We start from the raw sequence: 26135 nt of genomic DNA on the forward strand, positions 1-26135 counted from the left end.
TGTGCCATGTTTAGCACGAAACCCGAATTGATGGGTTGGTATTATATTATTTTCGTGGAGGAAAGGAGACATTTTTGATAGTAAAACTTTTTCGAATATTTTGGAAAGACATGGTAAGAGACTTATTGGTCTGTAGGAAGATGGTTGTGTTAAGTCTTTTCCAGGTTTATCTATCATGATGATCTGCGACTTTTTCCACGAAATTGGATAGTACCCGAAACCAAGAATTGCATTAAAGAGCAAAGAGAGCACTGATATAGCAATATTTGGCAACTCAATTAACATTTTTGGAGTAATATTATCGTGTCCTGAAGACTTTTTCGGATTTAGCTCTTTTAGGATCTTGATAATTTCATAAGTAGACGTCCTAATAGACACGCTTGACTCGTTTGCAATATTGGGCAAAGTTGGCAACTTAAAGTTGTTTTTTGGTACATTGGGTTGAAATACCTTTTCAAGGTGATTTGCAAAGCAATTTGCCTTTTCCTCATTACTGCGCGCCCAATTACCATTCGACTGTCTTATAGGCATCTTGGAATCTACTGGAGGCTTAAAATACTTTTGGGCTTTCCAAAGGGAGTTTTTCTTGCTAGAATTTGGACACAGGTGCTTTATATAATTTTCAGTATTGTATTCTTCATCGCGTTTAAGTGCTTTTTTTAACTTACGTGCAGCCGATTTCAGTTGACGCAGAGTTGAAGGGGAACGACTTAACTGCCATTCACGTCTCGCTTGCCTTTTCTCATTTACAAGCTTTTCTATTTCATTATTAGTCATGTTTCTAAAAACCTTAACTTTTCTTTTAGGTGTTGCCAAGCCAGCATTTGTTATTACATCATTGAATTCCATTACGCTTTCATCAATATCTCTTCCTGTACTTATTTTTAAATCGATATTAATGTGGCTACTGATATATTTTCTATATTTCAACCAGTTAGTTTTAAAAGATGTTAGAGATACTTTTGGCTCAACTATCATGGGCTGTTCGAATAACTTTATTAGTACAGGAGAATGATCTGAAGATAAGTCTGTACATGTATCTGCTGTTATTAGCGATCTATCTATATTTTTGACTACAGCAAAATCTATTAAGTCTGGTATTTTGTTTCTATCACTGGGCCAGTATGTCGGCTTACCAGGAGATATTATATCAAGGTTATTGTGCTTATTTATAATAGTGTAGTACAGCTGTCGTCCTTTCGGATTAATAAGACGTGAGCCCCAGTACATGTGTTTTGCATTATAATCACCTTTAAATTCGCAGTCTGTAATTTTAAAACGAGGTGGACAGTATATAGCCATCAGATTGAGGTCAGAGCCTCGATTTTTCAATGATATTGTTGTAGCTTGTAGCTGCGCTGTAGCATGTGGTTCTAAAGCATGGTGGTTTAGCCGATTTCTAACCAATACTGCTGTTCCACCGTGCGCCTTTCCATCTGGATGATTTGTAACATGAAGTCTATATCCCGCTATAAAGAAATTGTTTTTATTTGTTAAATGAGTTTCTGATATCAGCATAACATCTATGTTTTTTTCAGTCAGAAATCGTATTAACTCCAGTTTGTGTTGGTTTACACCGTTGGCATTCCATATACAAATATTTAGTATACTCATTTTTTAGATAATAAAGTTTGTAACATTTGATTTTGAGATTTGATCAAATCTTGGATCATGTTTTGCATCGTAGACATGAATTGTGTCATACATTGAGTCAGATTTAGAATCATATTTTCAATACCTCCACTTGGTGGGTTTTGCGGTTGTTGCATTTGCACAGCGTTGCCTTTTACCACATTTGCATAGCTTCCCTGGACAAAGATATCCTTAGAATTACCAGGTTTCGAACTCTGGTCTGTAATTACTACATTTTCGTTACGAGGGATATTCAACATTTGGTTACGACGAGCTTGAATTCCCAGTGACAATTTTGATTTCAAGTCTTTATATACAGGGCAGCCCCTGTAGTTAGCAGTATGATTTCCTCCACAGTTACTGCATTTTTTATTTGTATCCTCTTTTTTAAGAGTGCATTTTGATGTTGGGTGCAAATCACCACATACCACACAAACACTGCGTAGAGTGCAATATGATTTGGTATGCCCATACTCTTGGCAGTTAGTGCATTGTACCGGACCATTTCTTTTATGAGGTTCTTCAACGGTAATTCTACGATGGAGTAAATATTTTAAATTGTATATTGGGTGTGTTTCATTCTTTTTTATTGGATTAGAGTTTGGCAACAATTCAATTTTAAACATTGGTTGTGGTACTTTATTTCTATTGAAGATATTTACCACATTTTTAATTCCAAAGCCGCATTCTTCAAGGGCTTCTTTGATATCATTAGATTCTACCGAATACTCAATGCCTTTTACAACAACAACTAGGCCTTTAGAGCTCTTCAGTTGATAAGAATAATAATTCTTGTTGTTATTTGACAAAAATTTCACTATATCCATAAAACTTTTCTCAGTGTAGGATTGTATTTTAGTTTCATCAATCTTGCCTTTTTTCAAAGGCACGATATGAAAATTGTTGGTACCTACAATTTCACTGAGTTTATCAACAAGTGCATTTGAGCTACGCTCACGTAAATATATTGGCGGCGGCTTAGCATTCGCGACTGTGGTGGCACCCTTCGCATCGTCGTCCAAACCATTGCTTAGTATGGCAAATCTGTTGCCATTTAAATTTCCAGGCTTATTTGTATTAAGCGTGGCGGGTTGAAACTTTTTGGCATTAACCGCTGTCTTGATAGGACTTGATTTCCTTTTTATGTTGACGTAGCGGTCAATGCCAGTCTGTACAGATTGTACTTTTCTCTTCGGTACATGCTCACCTTGCATTGTTTTTTCCATTGTTGTCCGCTCGTTTGCTGATACCTGCTTGGTTGATGTTGCCTGCTGATTTGTTGTTGCGCACTTGCTGTTTTTTTCAGTTTCTGCTGATCCCTTCTGCTGCTCGGCTGAGCGCTTCGATGACTCATCTTTCTCACCGTTTGATTGTTTATTTGAGAGAGCAGATTTTGCAGGCTCAACAAAGCTGAAGTAGGCGTTCAGAGAATGCCTACGACCTTGCTGTTGAGACTGCGCAGCGCTAGCGCTCATATTTGTTTTTTTATTTGTTTGTTTTGTTCACTTTTATATGTTGTTTGTTATTTATTGTTATTTTAAACTAATTTGTTTTGTTTATGATTTGTGTTTTGATTTCAAATTTCGAATACACAAGTTATTGGTTGTTTATTTTTTTGTTTTGCTTTTATTATTAATTTATTATGAAAGTTTTCACGGAGCGCATTAAACACGTCCGTACTCTTTGAAAGCTCACACTCAAAAAAAAAAAAAAAAAATCCTATTTCCTATATATCAGAACTCGATCTGAATCGTTTACTTTACAATATATAAAGTAAGCACTAGTGAAGATATCGATCTAAAAATCATCGAAATCGGTATATAAATTTTCAAGTCCATATATGTATATCGAATATGAGGACCACAGTGTTTCTAACAAATTTTTTACTGAGAGTATAGGTAAGTCTCTCAGATATTATGAAGAAATTCAGAGGGAATATGTTTCTTCTAATAATATTTCTCCGTGCCTAAAATGGGAGAAATCGGGTCATAACTTCTCCTATCTCCTATCTCCCATATACCTAATATTAAGGTTTTCAAACTTTCAATGTACTCTATACCATACTATATATGCCGAATATGTGAGTCAAATTGTTTATTATATTAATAAAATTAAAAAACTAATTTGTGAGAGTATAAAATGTTTGGTGACACTTTACTTATTTTAATATATCATTAAACAGCAAGAAACAGAGAAAGAGAAAGAGGGAGAGGATGAGAACACTAACTTGTGGGATGCACCTGAGAAGCACGCGTTATAGTTTATTTGACTTCAAACTCAACGAGAACTATAATAACCACCAGTTATTATGTTGGCAGTTATTAAAAAAGTTTTACACGATCTTATTCCCCTGACAGACAGCGGCGTTAAATCGGATTAACTGCTTTAATCGGGGTTAATTCAAGAGTTATCTCAGCTAACTCCGTTTGCTAACTCCCATTTAATCCTCAAAATTTTACAGAGTTTGGGGGAGTTCGTGGCATTTTCGTAGGCAACATTTTTAAACATGGCCGCTTTTAACCTATTGTGAATGAAACACTGACAACTGTTTTTTCAATGAAATGTAAACAAAAACATAAGCATGCAATGAAATAGCTAAATTTTTCTAAAATGGAAGTTCTAATAATAACGTATATATCTATATTTTTTAGTGATTTTGTACTAATTGTGCGGCTAACAACCGCAATATTTGCTTTCTATCCAATTTTATTTTACCAAAATGAAAATATTATTGCCAATCAGCTGTTAATGGGAGTTTATAACTCGCTTTGCTGCCGTCTGTCACCTACAAATTTGGAACTGATTAAAAGCGCAGTTAATGGTGGTTAACTCTGCCGTCTGTCTAGCCTATTACACAGTGCTACAAACTTTAATATCGAGTTTCATAATTTGATTTGATCATATAATGGCTAATTGTAACACAATTCTAATAACGATAGATATACAGTTAGATGCATGACCTGTGCCCAAAAAATTAGTTGACATTTGAATTTAAACTGCGCGCGTCGAAGGATTTGGAGAATAATTTTTTTTTTTAGGTTGGTAGTACTGTCAGTCACATTTATGTCAAATTTCATGTCAAAATATTCATTAGTCTTGAAATATTCGTGGAAGGCCTGAAAAATATTAGAAAGCAAGTAAATAAAGAGCAATTGCGACGAAGATAATATCAAGAGAATTTTAATTGAGTTGATAACAAAAACAAAAAAAAAATAAATAAATAATATAATAATATTTTGAAAGTTTTCATTGTTGCTTTGTTAAAACATTTTTGTCATGGTTCAATTGTATAAGTTTGCATCGATATCCCAAAACAATTTGTAACAAGTAAAGAAAGGCTAAGTTCGGATGCAACCGAACATTTTATACTCTCGCAATTTATTGATGTAATTGTATTAAGATAACACACAATTTGACCCATATATTCGACATAAAGTCCACTAGAATAGCGAAAATTGTCATAAAATATATTAGGGCTGATGTAATTCATGAACCGATTTCACTCATTTTCATCACCAAGGTTTAACGGGAATAAGGGCAACTTGACACCTGCTGGTAGGCAGAAAAACGGCACATTCGGCCTTGAAATTACTCATAAATTGCAAATCAACGAAATACCAGTCTGCAATTTTCCAGATATTCAAGAAGTCGCTGGAGGCACCGCATAGGACTTTAAAAGATTTACGCCACAACCAAAACAATTTTGATGGAGCCATGATTCTGTTGGCAACTGATTTGCGCCAGACACTTCCAGTTATTCCTGGATCAAGTGTTGCTGACGAACTAATCGCGTGCCTTAAATTATATAATTTGTGGCGACACATAAAGAATCGCCAATTAACAACTAACATACGAGTGTTTTGCAAGAATATCAAACTGCGATTGTTGAAGCAGTTGCTAGATATTTCCAACAGGTTTATGCCACTTCATGGACCCGAACAAATAATAACCATAAATGGCTGATTGAATGATCTATCAGACTGGTAAAAAATAAAGATGTCAATGATCCTATGCGACCATGTAGAATTCGGTTCCAGGAGAGTTAACACAGTTACAAACCAGGATGACGTAGGTAATTATCCCACAGACTATTTAAGATTGGCTGAAAAAATTACTAATTCAATGCCACAAAAACCACAAAAACGTGTGACCGGGTCTGCTAGTTGCTCATAAAAATTCACTTATCAAATTTTCATATTAAAGCCATAAAATGTAAAACTCATAATCGAAATTCAACTTAATTCAAAAGCCCAAACAAATTCCGACGAAGCCACAAAAAAAAACAACAAAAGCACTGACTAGTATGATAAGCTGCAAAATTCCCAAAGACATTTGGATGCATGATTGTAGCTAGATTGAATATAAGGATTCAAATGAATACCTGATAATAGTAACATCGTTTTATTAAATCAACTCACCTGAGATTGCCTTTGTTAGTAGCATATTTAATGTGATTGCAAATAGCTTCGAACATGCCACTTGTTGTGGTGACATAACGGCAATCGAATACCTACAAGAAATAAGCGGAGAATAAGGTAAATAAATAAAAATTACGATGAAAATATTACACAAGTAACAAAACAAAATAGCCAAGTAATCCACTTATTACCAATTACTATTGAATATCCAAATGTTATATTGACCTCTGTAAAATCTCGAAACATTTTTCTCAGAAAATAATATTTTTATTAACCTAACGGTTGTTTGTAACAACTAAAACTGAGCAAGATATATGTATGTATTAAAATAAGTAAGATGACGAGATGAGATGAGATGCATTCTGTGTGGTCTGTCTGTCCGTTCGTCTATGCAAGTGAAAACTTGAGTAAAAAATAGATAAATCTTGTTGCAATTTGGTACTCCTATTTCTATTCCTTAGCACTCTGAAGAGGTTGGTTTTGATGGGCGAAATCTGACTTTGCAGCGCCCACAAATTTTTTAAACGTTTTGTCGTTGAGTAATAAGACAATATTGTAAGATGGTCAACATATTTGGAAATCATTACCGGTATACCGGGTTATATCTAGTCCCACTAAAATTTTTGATCGTTTGTCTCATTGTTGTGTGCAATTTGTGTTTTATCCCTTCAACTATCCTATCTTGTAAGAGTACAATAAAATGAATGCACGGTAGCAAGCAGCTTCAAAAACTAGATGCTTAAACTTCGTCTACTTTAAGTTTTTGCTCAAATCAGAGAAAATGTTTTGATGTTACTTGATAACAAAAATATCTTACTAAAGTATTCTTGTCATCCTAATCAAATTTGTATTCTACTTTACACTTTTCATTTATTCTTTTCCATATTCAAAAAAGATGTGGATATGCCATACAATATTTTTATATCTTGAAAGCATATTGAGATTTACATTTCATTGAAGAATTATTAAATTATTCATATACATATAAGTAGAAGGCAGAAATGCTAAACAAATTTGTGTGCTCAAAAAGGCACATTCAGAACAAGTAAATACATGAAAAAATGTAGAAGTCAGTACGATATGACACGCGTGAAGTTGGGTGTATTAATGTTATAACAACGACCCTACTAAATTTAGATATGCTCCCCATTACAACATTCATTTGAAATTCACTGTACTGGATACTTATTTCTAAAGTATGAAATCATAAAGTCAAACTTGTTGAAGGGCTAAGTTCGGATGTAACTGAACATTTTATACTCTCGCAATTTATTTATTTAATTTTATTAATATAACAAACAATTTAACTCACATATTCGTCATATATATAGCATAAAGTCCATTGAAAGTTTGAAAACCCTAATATTAGATATATGGGAGCTAGGGGAAGTTATGACCCGATATAACTCATTTTTGGAACGAAGACATATGAGGCGTGTTTTATTAGACCACCACAAACCTTGAGAAAAAATTGTCGAAAACGGACTATAACTTTTCAAGACCCCTGTTATCGCACATGTTGAACTCCGCGCCTAAGGGTAAATTTTAACCGAAAATATGGATAAATCTCTCTGATAATTTAATGTAATTCAGAGAAAATTGTTTATTCTAATAGTGTGTCTCGGTTCCAAAAATTATTAAAATCGGATAATAACATCTCATAGCTCCCATATACCTAATTATAGGTTTTTCAAAAATACGGTGGGCTTTAATCTGCATATATGTATTGATTAATATGTGAGATATCTTAGCGAAATTAAGTGGGTGTATAGTCTTGGATATAGTGTACCTTGCTGGTGAAAATGAATGAAATCGGTTAAGGAATTTCCTCAGCCCTCATACACTATATAGGACGATTTTCGTTATTCTATTAAACTTTGTGCCGAATTTATAGGTAAATTTGGGTGTTATCTTAATAAAATGTCTTCAATAAATTGCGAGAGTATAAAATGTTCGGTTGCACCCGAACTTAGCCTTTCCTTACTTGTTTTCCGATATCTTCACTCGTGTTTACTTTATATATTGTAAAGTCAACGCCTCAGATGGACTTCAGCTTGGATACTTGTATATGGGAAGTAGGCGTGACTGTGAACCGTTTTGGACTATTTTCATAACATATCATTGGGAAGCCAAGAAGACATTATGAACCGAATTTCAATGAAATTGGTCGAGTAGTTTCGGAGATATGGGCTTTGAGCCGTAAGTGGGTGGAACCACGCCCATTTAAATTTTTTTTTACCATTTTGAGTGAAGCTCTCCCATACCATCTTTATAATGAAATTTAAGGTTTCTGGTGGTTTTTCTTACAGAATTAACCCTTTATAGCATCATGTGACAGATATGTTACAAACCCTTTTAGAGGGCACAAAACATAGGAAAATTAATTTTTCTCTTTTAAGTATGATATACCAGCACTGTCACACTCCGTATTTTTCAATTTTAAAATTCTCTGGTTTTTTATGTATTGGCATCATTTATAAAACGGTACTTTCTTTTTCGCTATGGTAAAGTTAGTGAATGCACGTGCTTGCAATTACCGAAAAGATAAAAATAAGAAAATTTTCAGTGTTTTAATAAAATATTTAGTGGAAAAGTTCAGGTACGTTCACTATTATGTTTAATTTCTATAAGATAATTCGAAAAATGTTCACTAATACAATATATAGTGAAGTTTAGGTTTGTACCATTTCTGTAACATTGAGTAATAAGGTAATAAGCAAGCGATAGCACGTTCGTCTATTTTATCACTTTTTAGACCTTGCAGTGTCTAATGCTTGGCTCTTATACAAAAGAGCTCATAAAGAAAAAAAATTAGAGGGCAGTCAGTTGTCATCTGCTGATTTTCGTTTAGAAGTTGCCACGGTGTTGTGCAAATTGGGTACAAAGTCCCCTATGAAACGAAATTCAATTCCTCTTCGTTTCAAGATACAATCTAAAAAGCATAAGGGCCCAGCCCAACATGTTCCAACTATGGCAGTTTGGCAAAATCAAGTTGGACACTGGCCGGTATGGGCAGAAAAACGAATTCGTTGCAAGCATCCAGGATGTGTTGGAGTATCACAAACGGTATGTGAAAAATGTGTTGTGACTTTATGCTACAACAAGCAAAACAACTGCTTCAAAGAATTTCACACTTCTTAAAAACATGTAAATATTCACAAAATACAAATATTATTATTGAGCTTAGAGACGTTGTTACATAACGTGACATATCTGTCACATACCCTTTTTTGTTGTTTTTCACCCAAAAAAAAAAAAATTGTTTAAACTATAAAACACGTATTTCATTTCTATCCGAAATCTATTAGAAACGATACAGTTTTTCCGTTTTTACTAAGTTGAGTTATAAAGGGTTAAAGCATTTTTAGTAGTTTTCAAAAAAACCTTTGTATGGGAGGCGGGTTTGGTTAAAATCCGATTTCCTCCATTTTTGGACTGTATATACTGTAGAAGTACCTAAAAGAAACGACTGTAGATAGTTTGGTTTATATATGTACATGTATGTTATGTACAAACAACTTAGTAGGGTTGGGTCACGCCCACTTTCCCAAAAAAATTACATCCAAATATGCCCCTTCCTAGAACGATCCTTTGTACCAAATTTTACTTTCATAGCTTAATTTATGGCCTAATTATAGCTCCTAATAGGTTTTCGGTTATCGCCATCTTCGAACTTAACCTTCTTATGGCGCCAAGAAATAGGTACACCATGTTTTATTAAGATATCTCAATTTTTACTTAAGTTACAGCTTGCACGGAAGGACAGACATATTACTTTGGTATATATGTATAACCTTGTATCTAACTCGTTTAGTTTTAGGACAAAACTATTATACTCTCTTTAGCAACTTTGTTGCGAGAGTACAAAAAGGAAAAAAATTAATAATAAATGATACATTATCAGGCAGGTTCTGCAATTCCGAGTGGAAATAATTGTTCTGTAAAACGAATTCGCAGGAAAATAATCGGAAATAATTTCACATAGAGGTGTGAATTTGGTTCGCGCAAACATGTGACCAAATTAAAGTTTATGGGGAGAGATTAGAATGCAGATAAATCTGATTGACATTGTCCTAGGCTTTAATAAAAATACACTGACCACTACGAAAGGTACAATTATCCAATAGCATAATGCAAAAGTATGCAACTTCGTTGCGAAATTACAGACAATTTCAGCGAAGATGAAGACATACACAGTAACCACAGTAGCTTTCCTCTTCACTATTCAAATTAAATTTTATGGCGATTTTTGTCATGAGTTAACACACTTTTAGCAGTTTTCAACATAACTAAATATTTTCTTAAAAACTGCATACGTAGATGCTTCTTCTTATAGTGATCTTTTGTACTGAATTTCTTTCGATAGCTGAATTTGCTTTGGTTACTTGCAATGGCTGTTTCCAATAAAAGAACAGACCTTATGTTAAGTTAAAGGCCTGGTCCCTGTTTCGCATGAGATCCCACTTGAACAGCTAAAGCCAGTCCTTTGTGAATCTGCAAACACCTCAGAAGGACACTCAATTGACGACAAAGCGTTTTGATCATTTTACGAATTTGTACAGGCAACTATTGTAGTTTGTAATCGGGACAGTTCAATTGGTCCTCCGAAGTTTGACCTGGGCAATGAGAAAGTGGCTCAATGTTTCAATATCCGCATTTGAAATCCTCTAGATATTCCATCTCCCTGAGAATGATAGTGGTTTTCGCGACGATACACCTTCCGGTTATCCCCACGGGAGCTATGTATGTACATATGTGCAGTAAAGATGTGAACGTTTGGCTCTGATTTTCTTTATTCAAATTTCTTTCGTCAATACATTTCTTAATTCTAATTTCTTAACTAGGTATATGTATATTCATATTAGTTTTATGTATACACTGTTTTATTTTATATGCAATGATTTTGACATTATGAGTAAGTCCATATTACAATATGTTTCTTAACATTGCCCTGAAAGCTGTCATTCATTTATATACCGGAATGAAAACGAGAACGAAAATGAAAAAATTTCACATTTTTTCAAAACTCGAAAATCAAATTCGCTCGTTTTTGTATTCATTTTAAATTTCACATTCACTCGGATTCCAGAACCTGCCTGTATATCCAAGATTTTACTTTCACTAAATTTTTCCAATATATCTCACAAATTAACCGGTATGAACGGTATAAGCGATACAAAGTTCGCCGGATGTTGAAAATTCTTTATATGAAGTGTATGGGGGCTAAAAGAAGTATTGACCTTATTTTGCCAATTTGGCACAGGGGTACACTATTGCAAAAAACATATATCCTTTGAATTTCTTTAGAATACCATGTGTTTACGTGTTCGATATCTGAGGACTTGAAAACATATAGCCTGATTTCGGCGATTTTTATATTATTTATTCAATGTCACACTAGTAATACAGCATTTGTGCAAAGTTTTTTTCCGATATCTTCACTGGTGCTTAACTTATGTATATAGTATTGTAAAGTGAACGAAAATAGTTGGCTTTCAAAATTGTAAGAAGTAGGCATGGTTGTTAACCGATTTAGTTTATTTTCAAACGATATCATTGGGATGCCAAGAAAATGTTATCGAATCAAATATCGTGCAGTTTTCCTGTACCATCTTAGCTTATGTGAGCTAGGGGAAGTTATGACCCGATATAACTCATTTTTGGAACGGAGACATATGAAGCGTGTTTTATTAGACCACCACAAACCTTGAGAAAAAATTGTCGAAAACGGACTATAACTTTTCAAGACCCCTGTTATCGCACATGTTGAACTCCGCGCCTAAGGGTAAATTTTAACCGAAAATATGGATAAATCTCTCTGATAATTTAATATCGTGCAGTTTTCCTGTACCATCTTAGCCATTAAATTTAGGATTTCTGGTGTTTTTCCTTACTGAATTAAAGCACTTTTAGTAATTTTCAGCATAACCTTTGTATGAGAAAAAGGCGTGGTTAAAATCCCATTTCATAATTTTTCATGGTGCATAATGAAATACCTAAATGAAATGACTCGAGAAAGTTTGGTTCAGATAGCTTTAGTAGCCTTTGAGATACAGTGGAATTTCTCCACCCTCTAATCCACAAAAAAACTTCGAGTTAGAGAGACTTCGAGACTTCGACTCTTTTAAAATTCTGCCTTGATAGTAAAATTTAAAATTTTGTAATATGCCCTTGTCGAAAAATTCGATTTATGGAACGAAATTTGTATGAAAGTTACCTTCTATTACCAATTCAAAAGTTCGAGTTATGGAAGGAAATTTGTATGCATGTAATTTGGCTTCTAAACGCTATTGCCACTCCAAAAGTTCGAGTTATGGAAGTTCCACTGTATATGCTCCTCCCTAATGTGATCCAATGTACCAAATTTTACTTCCATTTCGTGGCAGTGGTGCGATTCCGCCCAGCCAGAAAACGAATCTCAATTTTTACACAAATTATCGCTTGCCGTTATGTGAACAAAACTGTTATACTCTCTTTACAACATGTTGCGATAGTATACATATACATATATTGTATATACTTTTATTCTTTAAAATACAAATAAATACACTATTTCGTTGTCTTTCTCTTTTAGGAGCAGAGTTGTGTCGATTATAAATCAGAAGTATTCTATTAAGAGTAAACCTCAAACAAATAAATGGTAGAAACAAGTAACGAAGGGCTAAGTTCGGGTATAACCGAATATTTTATACTCTCGCAATTTATTTATTTAATTTTATTAAATAATATAACACACAATTTGACCTACATATTCGTCATATAAATGGCATAAAGTCCATTGAAAGTTGGAAACCCTAATATTAGGTATATGGGTACTAGGGGAGGTCGACCCGATTTCACTAATTTTTGGCACAGAGACATACAGGGTGGCTGATGAAAGCCGCAACCAAGAAAAAAATTAAATAACTTTTTTTCTATTTAATGAATCTGGTTAATTTTTTTTTATTTTGCAGATTGACTTTTACATTTAACAAAAATTGATAACTGGGACACTGAAACAAGAATTTGGATTGTCCGCCGCTATCACGCACTGGAGTCCGTGGTTTCGGTTCAAAGAGAGTATAGGCAATCCTCCGAGCAGATGGACCTTAATGAGACTTGTAAACAATTAAACAATTTTGCCGAGCATGGGACAATCAACAGAAGACCTTACCATCGAAACCCTTCAGTTCGAACGGAGGAAACAATCGCTGCTGTAGCTGCTGCCATACAAAAGAAAAAAGGTAAGATGCTGCACATGCATCAACGGGGCATTTAAATTCCATTATTTTTAAAACTATTTAAGCTATATTTAATAAAATTTAATGAGCTTTAACATGAATAAAAGAAAAATGAATTCCATACACTGAAAAAAAATTATTTGAGTTTCTTAATGTAGCGTAGCAAAATTCATCAGCCACCCTGTATTATTAAAAGAATAATATTATGGGAGGAGCCACACCCATTTAAAATTTTGTATACCAATTTGAGTGCAGCCATTCTGTACCTTCTTTATAATGAAATTTAAGGTTTCTAGTGTTTTCCCTAACTGAATTAAACTATTTTAGTAGTTTTCAACATAAACTTTGTATGGGAGGTAGGCTTGCTTATTATCCGATTTCCTCCATTTTTGGACTGTATAAGATAGTATCTAAAAGAAACGACTCTAGAAAGTTTGATTGATATAGATATGTATGTACAAAAAACTTAATAAGAGACGGGGCCACGCCCACTTTCCCGAAAAACTTACATCCAAATAAGCCCCTTCCTAGTGCGATCTTTATATCTTTTATAGGTTTATTTATGACTTAGTTATGGCACTTTATCTGTTTTCGGTTTTCGCCATTATGTGGGCGTGGCAGTAGAGCGATTTCGACCATCTTCGAAAGCAACCTTCTTATGGGGCCAAGGAATATGTGTACCAAGTTTCATCAAGATATCTCAATTTTTACTAAAGTTATCGCTTGCACAGACGGACAGACAGACATCCGGACTTCAAATCTACTCGTCACCCTGATCACTTTGGTATATATAACTCCATACCTAACTCGATTAGTTTTAGGTGTTACAAACAATCGTTAGGTGAAAAAAACTTAGCAACTTTGTTGCGAGAGTGTAAAAATAAATGTTGGACCGATGAAGTGGATTAATCAATTGCAGAAACCTACAAAAATCCTAGAAATTAAATTATAACAAGTAAGGAAAGGCTAAGTTCGGGTGTAACCGAACATTTTATACTCTCGCAATTTATTGAAGAAATTTTATTAAGATAACGCACAAATTTACCCATAAATTCGGCATAAAGTTTAATAGAATAACGAAAATCGTCCTATATAGTGTATGAGGGCTGAGGTAATTCCTGAACCGATTTCATTCAATTTCACCAGCAAGGTACACTATATGCAATACTATACGCTCACTTAATTTTGCTAAGATATATCACATATTAACCAATACATATATGCGTAATAAAGCCCAACGAATTTTTGAAAAACCTTTAATTAGGTATATGGGAGCTAGCGGATGATATTTTTGCGAAACCTATAATTATGTATATGGGAGCTAAGAGATGTTGTGACCCGATTTTAATAATTTTTGGAACAGAGACACACTATTGGAAGAAAACAATTTCCTCTTAATTACATTAAATTAGTTGAGAGATTTACCCATATTTTCGGTTAAAATTTAGGCGCTGAGTTCAACATGTTCGATATCTGGGGCCTTGAAAAGTTATAGTCCGTTTTCGACAATTTTTTCACAAGTGATGCCACAGATCATATACTGTATTTGTGTAAAGTTTTATTTCGCTATCATCATTGGTTCCTAATGTATATGTTATAAATTGAAGGATTCAGATGGAATTCAAAAGTGAGTTATAAAGAAAGTAGTCGTGGTTGTGAACCGATTTCATCCATTTTCCACACATGTCATCAGGGTGTCAATAAAATATTATATACCGAATTTCATTGAAATCTGTCGAGTAGTTCCTGAGATATGGTTTTTGACCCATAAGTGGGCGATGCCACGTCCATTTCCCATTTTGTAAAAAGATCTGAGTGCAGCTTCCTTCTGCTATCATTTCTGTGAAATTTTGTGTTTCTGACGATTCTCGTTAGTGAGTTAACGCACTTTTAGTCATTTTCAACCTAACCTTTGTATGGGAGGTGGGCGTGGTTATTATCCGATTTCTTTCATTTTTGGACTGTATAAGGAAACGGCGAAAAGAAATGACTGCAGAAAGTTTGGTTTATATACCTTTATTGGTTTGCAAGATATATATAAAAAACCTATTTGGGGGCGGGGTCACGCCCACTTTTCCAAAAAAAATTACATTCAAATATGCCCCTCCCTAATGCGATCCTATGTTCCAAATTTTATTTTCATAACTTTATTTATGGCTTAGTTATAGCTCTTTATGTGTTTTTGGTTATCGCCATTTTGTGGGCGTGGCAGTGGTCCGCTTCCGCCCATTTTCGAACTTAACCTTCTTATGGTGCCAAGGAACGCGTGTTCCAAGTTTCATTAAGATATCTCAATTTTTACTCAAGTTACAACTTGCACGGACGGACAGACGGACAGACGGACGGACGGACAGACAGACATCCGAATTTGAACTTTACTCGTCACCCTGATCACTTTGGTATATCGTTTAGTTTTAGGACTTACAAACAACCGTTAGGTGAACAAAACTATAATACTCTCTTTAGCAACTTTTGTTGCGAGAGTATAAAAACTTAATTGTTTAAATCCAGCAAAATTGAAAATAAGAAATGGAGACCCATATATTCACAAATAATTATCTGGAATCCACACTTTGAATTCAATGCTTTCATTTCGAAAATTATTCACCCGTCTACGCTGTTTTGCAGAGCACCGATCCTAAGCATACTGAGAAATATCTATATTATTGTAGCAACAGTTATATGTGCAGGATATCCAAAAAGGTATCGAGTAAAATGCCGTACTAAATAATGATATTGTGAATTCGTTCTGGAATTTTATATTTTTATGTTTGTACTATATGCATATGTACATATTCAATCTTGTGCATAACATTTAAGACACAAATCAAGCGGACAAATTCCGGACCCACACACCGCTAATCTACATTTACAGGGTTAATTTGCTTTAACTTGCGCATTTCATCCCTTCTAATGCAATTAGTAATGCACAACTATTTCGTGCACCTTTCTGAATTTACCAAATTTGAGTTGACAATGCTGCCAAAAAACTGTCTGTCACCATAAATTTTCGATGCGCATTAGCATTTCTTAAGGACCTTTAATTTGTCTCATCTTTCACTAATATTACATTAGATATCTAAGACATTAAATTATGCTTTCGAAAAATTGCACGTGTTTATAAGTCACGCTAGACAAAAGTTTGAAATTGTATGCACTCTTCTCTTAAGAATTTTATATTAGTTAAAAATGCAAATTGCCAAAAGTTTCATAAATTGCCAAATTTTTCAGCATAAATTTTGATGTCCACCTATGCAAATATACTAGACACTTTGATGATACACATGCTCTGAACGAATTTTCGCAGACTTGCATATACGAGTATTTCACTTATTACGATATACAGTTTCACTGCTTCGAGCGCTTAATGGAATGGCGTTCAACAACTATGGCGTGAATGGATTTAAATCAGTATATAAGCGCAATATGTGAGCAATTAAAAGCAACATACTCGTAAAGAGCACTCATTGCCATTTTTAAGTAAAAATCACATTTCATTTTTCTTCAGTTATTTTTTACTAAGCTTTAATAACTCATACATTTAAATACATCTTAGCAAAACTTATCATATCAAATACTTCTGGTAAGCCGAAATTAATGTAACCCTATAAACAGTTTTGAAATTTCAACTGGTTATCGATTTACTATTTTATAGCTGTGAACGCTACTAAAAGCACTAAATTTAAGCAGATAATATTTTTTTTTGTAAATAAGTTGTTTTGTATGTAAGTATAGTTTACAGCATGCAAGAAAATTTTATTGAAAATTTAAATTCCAATTTCACGCCATGATTCTCCATTGGCCTTACAGGCAAATAATAACAGGGAACACATCAAAACACAATAATCAAAGACACACTTTAGGTTTAATTCAAGTGTAAACTTAATTAAGGAAACCACTTCAACTATGAGTGGCCATGTTCGTGATGTTTTAAATCAAAAAACTCTACACGCATATATGAAAATACGCACAAGAGAGTGGGCGGGGGATAGTGAATTTGCCGAAACACACAAAATGTATTTCCAATAAATGCAGCAAACTATTTACACTCTGGGGAGAGAAAAACTTTTAATGCACAAGAAACTTATGTAGTAGAAGCTACAGAAGTGGCCACTTCAAAATAATTTCAAGTATCGGTTTGAAAAGAAATATTAAAACAAAAACAACGCCTGGGGGTCTTTTGTTTTCGCTCTCTTGCTTTAATGATATTTTTGTTCTTGGTTTCACTTCCGCTGTTTTAAGTTTTTATGTAATCGGAATATTTGGATTAGAGTATAATTAATGACCATAACAAAGTAGTGTTTTATATTTCAAAGAGAGGACGCGGTTAATATTGGGAAATATCAGCTATCATATAACGGAATTCTTATATATATATATATTTGGCGTAGGAACCGCTTTAAGCGATTATAGCCGAATCCACCAGAGCGCGCCACTCATTCCTCCTTTTTGCTTTTTGGCGCCAACTGGAAACACCAAGTGAAGCCAGGTCACTTTGCACTTGGTCTTTCCACCGGAGTGGAGGTCGTCCTCTTCCGCGGCTTCCTCCAGCGGGTACTGCATCGAATACTTTCAGAGCTGGAGTGTTTTCTTCCATCCGTACAACATGACCTAGCCAGCGTAGCCGCTGTCTTTTTATTCGCTGAACTATGTCAATGTCGTCGTATAAATCGTACAGCTCATCGTTCCATCGCCTGCGGTATGCGCCGTTTCCAATGTTTAGAGGACCATAAATCTTACGCAAAACCTTTCTCTCGAAAACCCCAAGAGTCGTCTCATCGGATGTTGTCATCGTCCACGCTTCAGCGCCATACATCAGGACGGGAATAATGAGCGACTTATAGAGTTTGATTTTGGTTCGTCGAGAGAGGACTTTACTTTTCAATTGCCTACTCAGTCCAAAGTAGCACCTGTTGGCAAGAGTGATTCTGCGTTGGATTTCAAGGCTGACATTGTTGGTGTTGTTAATGCTGGTTCCCAGATAAACGAAATTATCTACAACTTCAAAGTTATGACTGTCAACAGTGACGTGGGAGCCAAGACGCGAGTGCGCTGACTGTTTGTTTGATGACAGGAGATATTTCGTCTTGTCCTCATTCACCACCAGACCCATACGCTTCGCTTCTTTATCTAGTCTGGAAAACGCAGAACAAACGGCGCGGTTGTTGCTACCGATGATATCAATATCATCGGCATACGCCAGGAGCTGTACACTCTTGTAGAAGATTGTACCCTCTCTATTTAGTTCTGCAGCTCGGAATTCTTAGCACTACCAAAATTGAGGCATTTCTTAAGGAATACGACAATAACGATATTATAGACGATTTATTATATTAAGTTTTTATTGCTTAAACTTTTCGTTTTACTTTACTGTTAATGTTTACTGATTTATGTATGTAGTTAACTAAAATAAAAGAAATACGTATGAAATAAACCCTGCAGGAAAATCGTGTCATAAATCTCTATTTTATATAAGCAAATTCAGAATTTAACATTGGTCTAATATTAAATTCTATAAAATATTATTTTCAATCTTCATTTGATAGAATTATTAATTCATTATCCTTCTGATATTTAAAAATACTGACAAAACAAGTAAGGAAAGGCTAAGTTCGGGTGCAACCGAACATTTTATACTCTCTCAATTTATTTAGAGATCTACCTATATTTTCGTTGAAAAATTACCCTTAGGCACTGAGTTCTTCATGTTTGATATCAGGGGCCTTGAAAAGTCATGGTTCGATTTTGACAATTTTTCCACAAGTGATGTCACAGCTCAAATACAGTATTTGTGTAAAGTTTTATTTCGCTATCTTTATCGGTTCCTTATTTTGGGCATTCTCTGGAAAAAAAGCCACTTGAAAAAAAGTTCTTTATTTTTTTTGGCAATGATATATCTTATAGTACATGTAAAACCTAAAATAAAACATATGGTTTTAGGTCTGTGCAACGCGGGGTTGCCATATTATAAGGAGCCAAAGTTGTTTGTAACTTTAAAACTAATGAACAGATTTTAAAACACCATGTGACTTTTTTGTACAGAATTTCTCAAACTTTAAAACTGTGTATCGTAAACATTTTTAAAATTAATATTTCATAGCAAAAAAAGAAAATAAAATTTTTTTTTAATTTTTAACAATTTATGCCCCCTTCGATATTTTTCGAAAATATCTTAAAATGTTCCTTATTTCATCACCTTTTTACCCCCCAAATGGAATTTTGGGACAGCAATATTGGTATGAGCTACAAATAAAAAACCAACTCAGAACATGATGAAAAATCATTGATTTATGCACTATTATTATCAGAATTTAGCGTAACCCAGGATTAACGACGTGGACGTAGCAGACATTTAATCCCTTTTTGTTTTTTTTATTTTTTAATATTTTTTTTAATTTTTTTGTATTTTTCAAATTTTTAATTTTTTTTTGTTTTTGTTTTTTTTTCTAGTTTAGATTCAAGTACGTGATAATTTTAAAGGATCGCACTAGAAAGGGGCATAGTGTAAATTTTTTGAGGAAGGGGCGGGGCCACGCCCACAAATAGGTTTATTATATTTATCTCGCAAACCAATAAAGCTAAACAAACCAAACTTTATGCAGTCGTTTCCCTTACGTACCCCATCATACACCACGAAAATAGTGGAAATCGGATAATAACCACGCCCACCTCCCATACGAAGGTTATGTTTAAAATTACTAAAAGTGCGTAAACTCACTAACGAATAACATCAAAAACCGTAAATTTTGCAGAAAAAATGGGAGAAGGAAGCTGTACTCAGATTTTTTTTACAAAATGGAAAATGGGCGTGGCGTCGCCCACTTACACTTCTCAGGAACTATTCGACCGATTTCAATGAAATTCGGTATAAGTTTAAATTATTTAAACAGATAATATGTGTATATATATGCACATATGTATATTGAAAAGTTTAATCAGCTTTGCATGTTAAAATGTCAACCAGATTATTGCTGTAAACCATTTTGCATCCTCCACAAACATTGTCGTCCCGAATCAGATAACTTTATACGAATTTGCTAAACAAATACCACTGACACAAAATTGTCCCCAAAATAAAATTTCAGTTACACAAACGCACATAGATATTTGTAATAATTTCGTATAGTATATATGTAGGTTTATATATGTATATTAAATATCGTTTGGCTATTTTTTTATCTCACCTGTAATTTGGACCACTGTATGCGTCCAATGCAGCGCGATGAATTTCGCCAGGCCAATTTTGCACCATAAATCAGTTCGGTTTCTGTAAGTTGGTAAGAGCCACAGGATTCGATATTCTGTCGAACTTGTTTCCAACGAGTATCGTGAGCAACGCTTGAAGCTCTAAAAATGTTAATAAATAAATAATTTTTTATAACTAAACTGGTATATATGTATTGATGACAGTATGTATATAGTTTTTAAATTATTCAACGGTTAAATATATACACTTATTGTCCTCAATATATACAAGCTCATTATGTGCTCACTTATTCTTAGTGTATAGTCGAAATATGTATATACTACCATAAATATATATATAGTGGAACTTCTCTAACTCAAATCACCACAAAAAAACACAAAACACAACACAAAAAAACTTCGAGTTAGAGAGACTTTGAGTTATAGAATTTTTATAAAAACATGCAATTTTCCAAAAAGCTGTAAAATTTAGTTTCATTTTCATCATGCCTTTGTTACATGATGTATGTAATCAATAAGTATAATATCATATTTTTTGTTCGTCTCCATACGAAATAGAGAGACTCTTTTAAAATACTGCCTCGATAGCAAAATTTTAAATTTTGAAATATTCCCTGATCGAAAAGTTTGATTTATGTATGTAATTTTACTTCTATTGCCATTTCAAAAGTTCGGGTTATGGAAAACTTCGAGTTATAGAAGTTCGAGTTATGGAAATTCCACTGTATATCTATATATATAATTTTAAAGAGGAACGATTTGTTTGTATGTTTGTAACGAATATCCACAAAAACACCTGTATAGATTTCTTTCACCATTGGAAAGCTACATTCATCCAGATTAACATAGGCTATATTTATTGCTAGTATCTCAACTTTCTGGAAATAATTCCCAGAATCTTAATCTGAAACTGAAAATTGTGTTGCAAGTCATTCTCTTCGCATCGCAATCGCATGCCAGAGAGTCGAGTAACGAATGCTCGCAGCTTCTTGCTGAACAAAACCTCCCAAGTACGCGCTTAAGAGTCGAGTACGTAGAGTAGAGGCTTAAAGAACAAAGTATTAGAAATATACAAGCTCGAACTAGAGCGTCGAGCTCTGAGCGTTCCCAACGTAGTAAAGTTTTAGTTCATAACTGTTGAAATGTTTGTTTAAACCCGTTCGAAGCCGGAGCGGTCTGCTAGTATATATGTATATATAAACATTTCATGTCACGTTGTTTGTCCGGGATTGGCGCCTAAACTACTGAACCGATTTTAATGAAATGTTGAACACGTCTACAGTTTGGTGCAAATAGTTTATATTTCAAACTTTAGTCGCAATCTATATATCTATATATATCTATATATCTTACTAAAACTTCGTACACATTACAATTAGCAATAGGAGATTGAATTGTAGATAGGCAAAACCGGACAAATGCTAAAAATAAAAAAAGAAGTAAAAAAAAAACAATAAGGACTCACTCAATTTATTGATATAGTTTTATTAAGATAACACACAATTTGACCCATATATTCGACATAAAGTCCAATTATGAAATCGGTAGAGTAGTTCCAGAGATATGGTTTTGACGCATAATTGGGCGATGCCAGCTGAGTACAGCTTCTTTCTGCTATTTCTTCAGTAAAATTTTGTGCTTCAGACGTTTTTCGCCTGTGAGTTAACTCACTTTTAGTAATTTTCAACATAACCTTTGTATGGGAGGTGAGTGATGGGTATAAAAAAACGTATTTAGGGGCGGTGGCACGCCCACTTAAAAAAAAAAATACATTCAGATATGCCCCTTCCTAGTGCGATTCTTTATGCCAAATTTTATTATTTATAGGTTTTCAGTTTTCGCCATTTGTGGGTGTGGCTGTGGTCCGATTTCGCCTATTTTCAATACCAACCTGCTCAGGGTGCCAAGGAATATATGTACCAAGTTTCGTCAAGATATCTTCATTTTTACTCAAGTTATCGCTTGCACGGATTTATAGAAGAAATAGCAGAAGGAAGCTGCACTAAGATCACAACCATATCTCAGGAACTACTCGACCGATTCGAATGAAATTCGGTATAAAATATTTTCTTGATACCCTGATAACACGGATAAAAAATGGGCGAAATCGGATCACAACCATGACTACTTTCCTTATAACTCAATTTTGAATTCCATCTGATAAAGAACCAATGAAGATAGCGGAATAAAATTTTACACAAATAGTGCAATGATATGCACTGGCTTCATTTGGAAAAAAGGCCCCAGATATCGCACATGTTGAACTCAGCGCCTAAGGGTAAATTTTAACCGAAAATATTGGTAAATCTCTGAGATAATTTAATGTAATTCAGAGGAAATTGTTTTCTTCTAATAGTGTGTCTCTGTTCCAAAAATTATTAAAATCGAGTCATAACATCTCCTAGCTCCCATATACCTAATTATAGGTTTTTCATTAATACGGTGGGCTTTATTTCACATATATGTATTGGTTAATATGTGAGATATATTAGCAAAATTAAGTAAGCGTATAGCTACGTATAGTGCACCTTGCTGGTGAAAATGAATGAAATCGGCTCAAATATTTGATCGCCTTCTTGCATTGTCAGTACTGGAAAAATTTACAAACAAACAAACATACATACATACAAGTATATCATAATATCATCCTATTTTTGCACTAAATAATAATGTTCAATAAAAAGTTTCATATCATTTAACTTACATACGCTATATTGCTATTGAGATATTTAGCAAAGTCTGAGATGCTTAAGACGTTAGGTGTCATATTATTTGGTATAAATTACTACTCAAGATTCCACTCAGTCTTATATATTATAGTGAAATATTACCATCTAAAATAGTTTCATCATTTTCGGTACACAGGAGCAATAAAAGATATGGGTCAAGATATTGTACTGCAACGATTTCACCCATATACATATGTGATTTCGCCCATGGATGTCAGCATAGTTATTGTCCTATTTGTTTATTTTAATTTGTTTAAGAAAATGTTAAGTTTTGTAGGTTATCTTTTGCTCATTTGGAATATCAATCTCCTCAGAGCAAAAATAACCCGCATCAGTTGCAATATTCTGGGTCATACATGCAAAAAGGTTTGCAGAAAAGAAATTTGTACTGATTTGACAGTTAAAATTGTGCACCTCAATGCAGATCTGCAAATATTTTATTTTTGAGCAATGTCTGGCAGCATTCTGAAAAGTTCTGTTTCTCTACTGCAAGCTAGTGACAATTAAGCAAGGTTTTGCTTTTTTAACCGAATATAATATTGATTAATTTTTATGATGCGATAGTATATAGTGCAATTGAGATTAATTGCCGCACATGTATTTTAGCTGTAGAATTTTGTGCAGTTCTGCGTGCAAAGTATCTGCACATATAATTCTGGCATTACTTATTAATTATAAATCTACGAAATTTATAACTAAAACTGCAAATCCCAATTACTTACCTCTTTATTGACGTAAAGTATTGATCCAAAAAATCTTTGGCATGTTCCATAACTACATCGGACTTTCGCGCTTCAACTGGGGCCGTACCTAGGGCCATTACGCTGCTCATACATGTTGCCTTCGAACAAGATAGTGACTGAAAATAACAACATACAATATTGTATTAATATATACGATTCCAAAAATAACAATGTATGCAATGTTTCATTCTCATACTTTGAGTAAATATAGGTAGCATTAAATATTTTAAAATCTATGTGTATGATAGAGTCAGTGGCTTACGGGTGCAACCGAACATTTTGTACTCTCGCAATTTATTGATGTAATTTTATAAAGATAACACAATTCGACCCATATATTCTGCATAAAATTCAATAGAATAACGAAAATCATCATAAATACTATATGGGGACTGAGGTAATTCTTGATCTATTTCACATGTTTTCACCACCAAGATACAATATATCGAAGACTATAGGCTGACTTAATTTTATATTACCTATAATTAGGTATATGGGATCTGAGGGAAGTTATGACCCGAGGGAATGAATTACATTAAAATATCTGAGAGATTTACCTATATTTTCGGTGAAAAATTATTCTTAGGCACCGAGTTCTTCATGTTCGATATCAGGGGCCTTGCAAATTCATGGTCCGATTTTGACAATTTTTCCACAAGTGGTGTCACAGCTTAAATACAGTATTTGTGTAAAGTTTTATTCCGCTATCTTCATTGGTTCTTAATGTATATATTTTAAAGTGAACGAATCAGAAGAATTCAAAATTGAGTTATATGGGAAGTAGGCGTGGTTGTCAACCGATTTCGCTCATATTCCACACGAGTCATCAGGGTGTCACGAAAGTGTTATATACCGAATTTTGGTTTTTGACCCATAAGTGGGCGACGCCACGCCCATTTTCCATTTGGTAAAAAAATCTCAGTCCAGCTTCTTTCTGATATTTCTTCTGTAAAATTTAGTGTTTCTGACGTTTTTCGTTAGTGAGTTAACGCACTTTTAGTCATTTTCAACCTAACCTTTGTATGGGAGGTGGGCGTGGTTATTATCCGATTTCTTTTATTTTTGGACTGTATAAGGAAATGGCTAAAAGAAACGACTGCAGAAAGATTGGTTTATACAGTTTTTTTGGTTTGCAAGATATATATAAATAACCGATTTGGGGGCGGGGTCACGCCCACATAAAAAAAATTACATCCAAATGTGCCCCTCCTTAATGCGATCTTATGTTCCAAATTTTATTTTCATAACTTTATTTATGGCTTAGTTATGACACTGTATAGGTTTTCGGTTTTCGCCATTTTGTGGGCGTGGCAGTGGAAAGCAACCTCCTCAGGGTGCCAAGGAATATGTGTTCCAAGTTTCATTAAGATATCTTAATTTTTACTCAAGTTATCGCTTGCACGGACAGACGGACGGACAGACATCCGGATTTCAACTCCACTTGTCATCCTGATCATTTATACATATATAACCCCATATCTAACTATTTTATTTCTTGGTGACACAAACAACCGTTGTGTGTACAAAACTATAATACTCTGTGCAACATGTTGCGAGAGTATAAAAAGGTTCAATATATAAGTCATTCTTATACATAGTTTCGTAATGTTTTTTTCATATTTTTTCTTACTAATAAGTATTTTTGTTATTAATAAGACATTAATGTGACTCTCCTTCTAAAAGAAAAAAATATATATATTGAAGTATGTACTTGAGAAAAAACTTGGTAAGTACCTCGAGGTACTTAAGTGGGGTTCATTTAAGTACCTTTCCCGCTGAAGTGTCATCTCAATAAATTTGAGCTTTTGGACAAAAAATTTAAATGAGTCGATTATCGATTAATAAAACTAACCTAACTTATATTTCAGTTAATATTTGTTTTCTATATGTAATATTTGTATTCTATATTCCGCCTTTTCTTCAATTTAATTTCAGGTGTTAGATTTCTCAATACGAGATTTCGTCTGCAAAAACAGCCCATTCGATTTAAATAATTTAATGTTTTAAACACCAATTTGCATACGGAATAAATAAATATTTGCAACCGAATTCAAGAACTGGTTTCAGGTTACGTTAACTTAAATAAACGTATATGTAATTTTCGTTCTTTAGGTAACCTAGCGCTTGCGGGTTTTCAGGACTTTTTAACATACAGCTTAGTTTACATTCACAAGAATCTGGCATACC

General features: G+C 34.0%; 1 protein-coding gene across 2 annotated transcripts in view; it reads right to left on the reverse strand.

The window, feature by feature from the left end:
• LOC105219547 (nitric oxide synthase-like) overlaps positions 1–26135 on the reverse strand; it is a 174514-nt gene that overhangs the window by 123846 nt on the left and 24533 nt on the right. For both annotated transcript variants that reach the window (XM_054226417.1, XM_011195764.3), the window contains 3 exons: positions 23928–24064; positions 20455–20617; positions 6051–6142 (listed from right to left, as the gene is read on the reverse strand). In XM_054226417.1, the coding sequence (XP_054082392.1) occupies positions 6051–6142; positions 20455–20617; positions 23928–24064 (392 nt within the window). The remainder of the gene's footprint in view (positions 1–6050; positions 6143–20454; positions 20618–23927; positions 24065–26135) is intronic.

This window comes from Zeugodacus cucurbitae, chromosome 3, assembly GCF_028554725.1.
Source record: "Zeugodacus cucurbitae isolate PBARC_wt_2022May chromosome 3, idZeuCucr1.2, whole genome shotgun sequence".
Lineage (NCBI taxonomy): Eukaryota > Metazoa > Arthropoda > Insecta > Diptera > Tephritidae > Zeugodacus > Zeugodacus cucurbitae.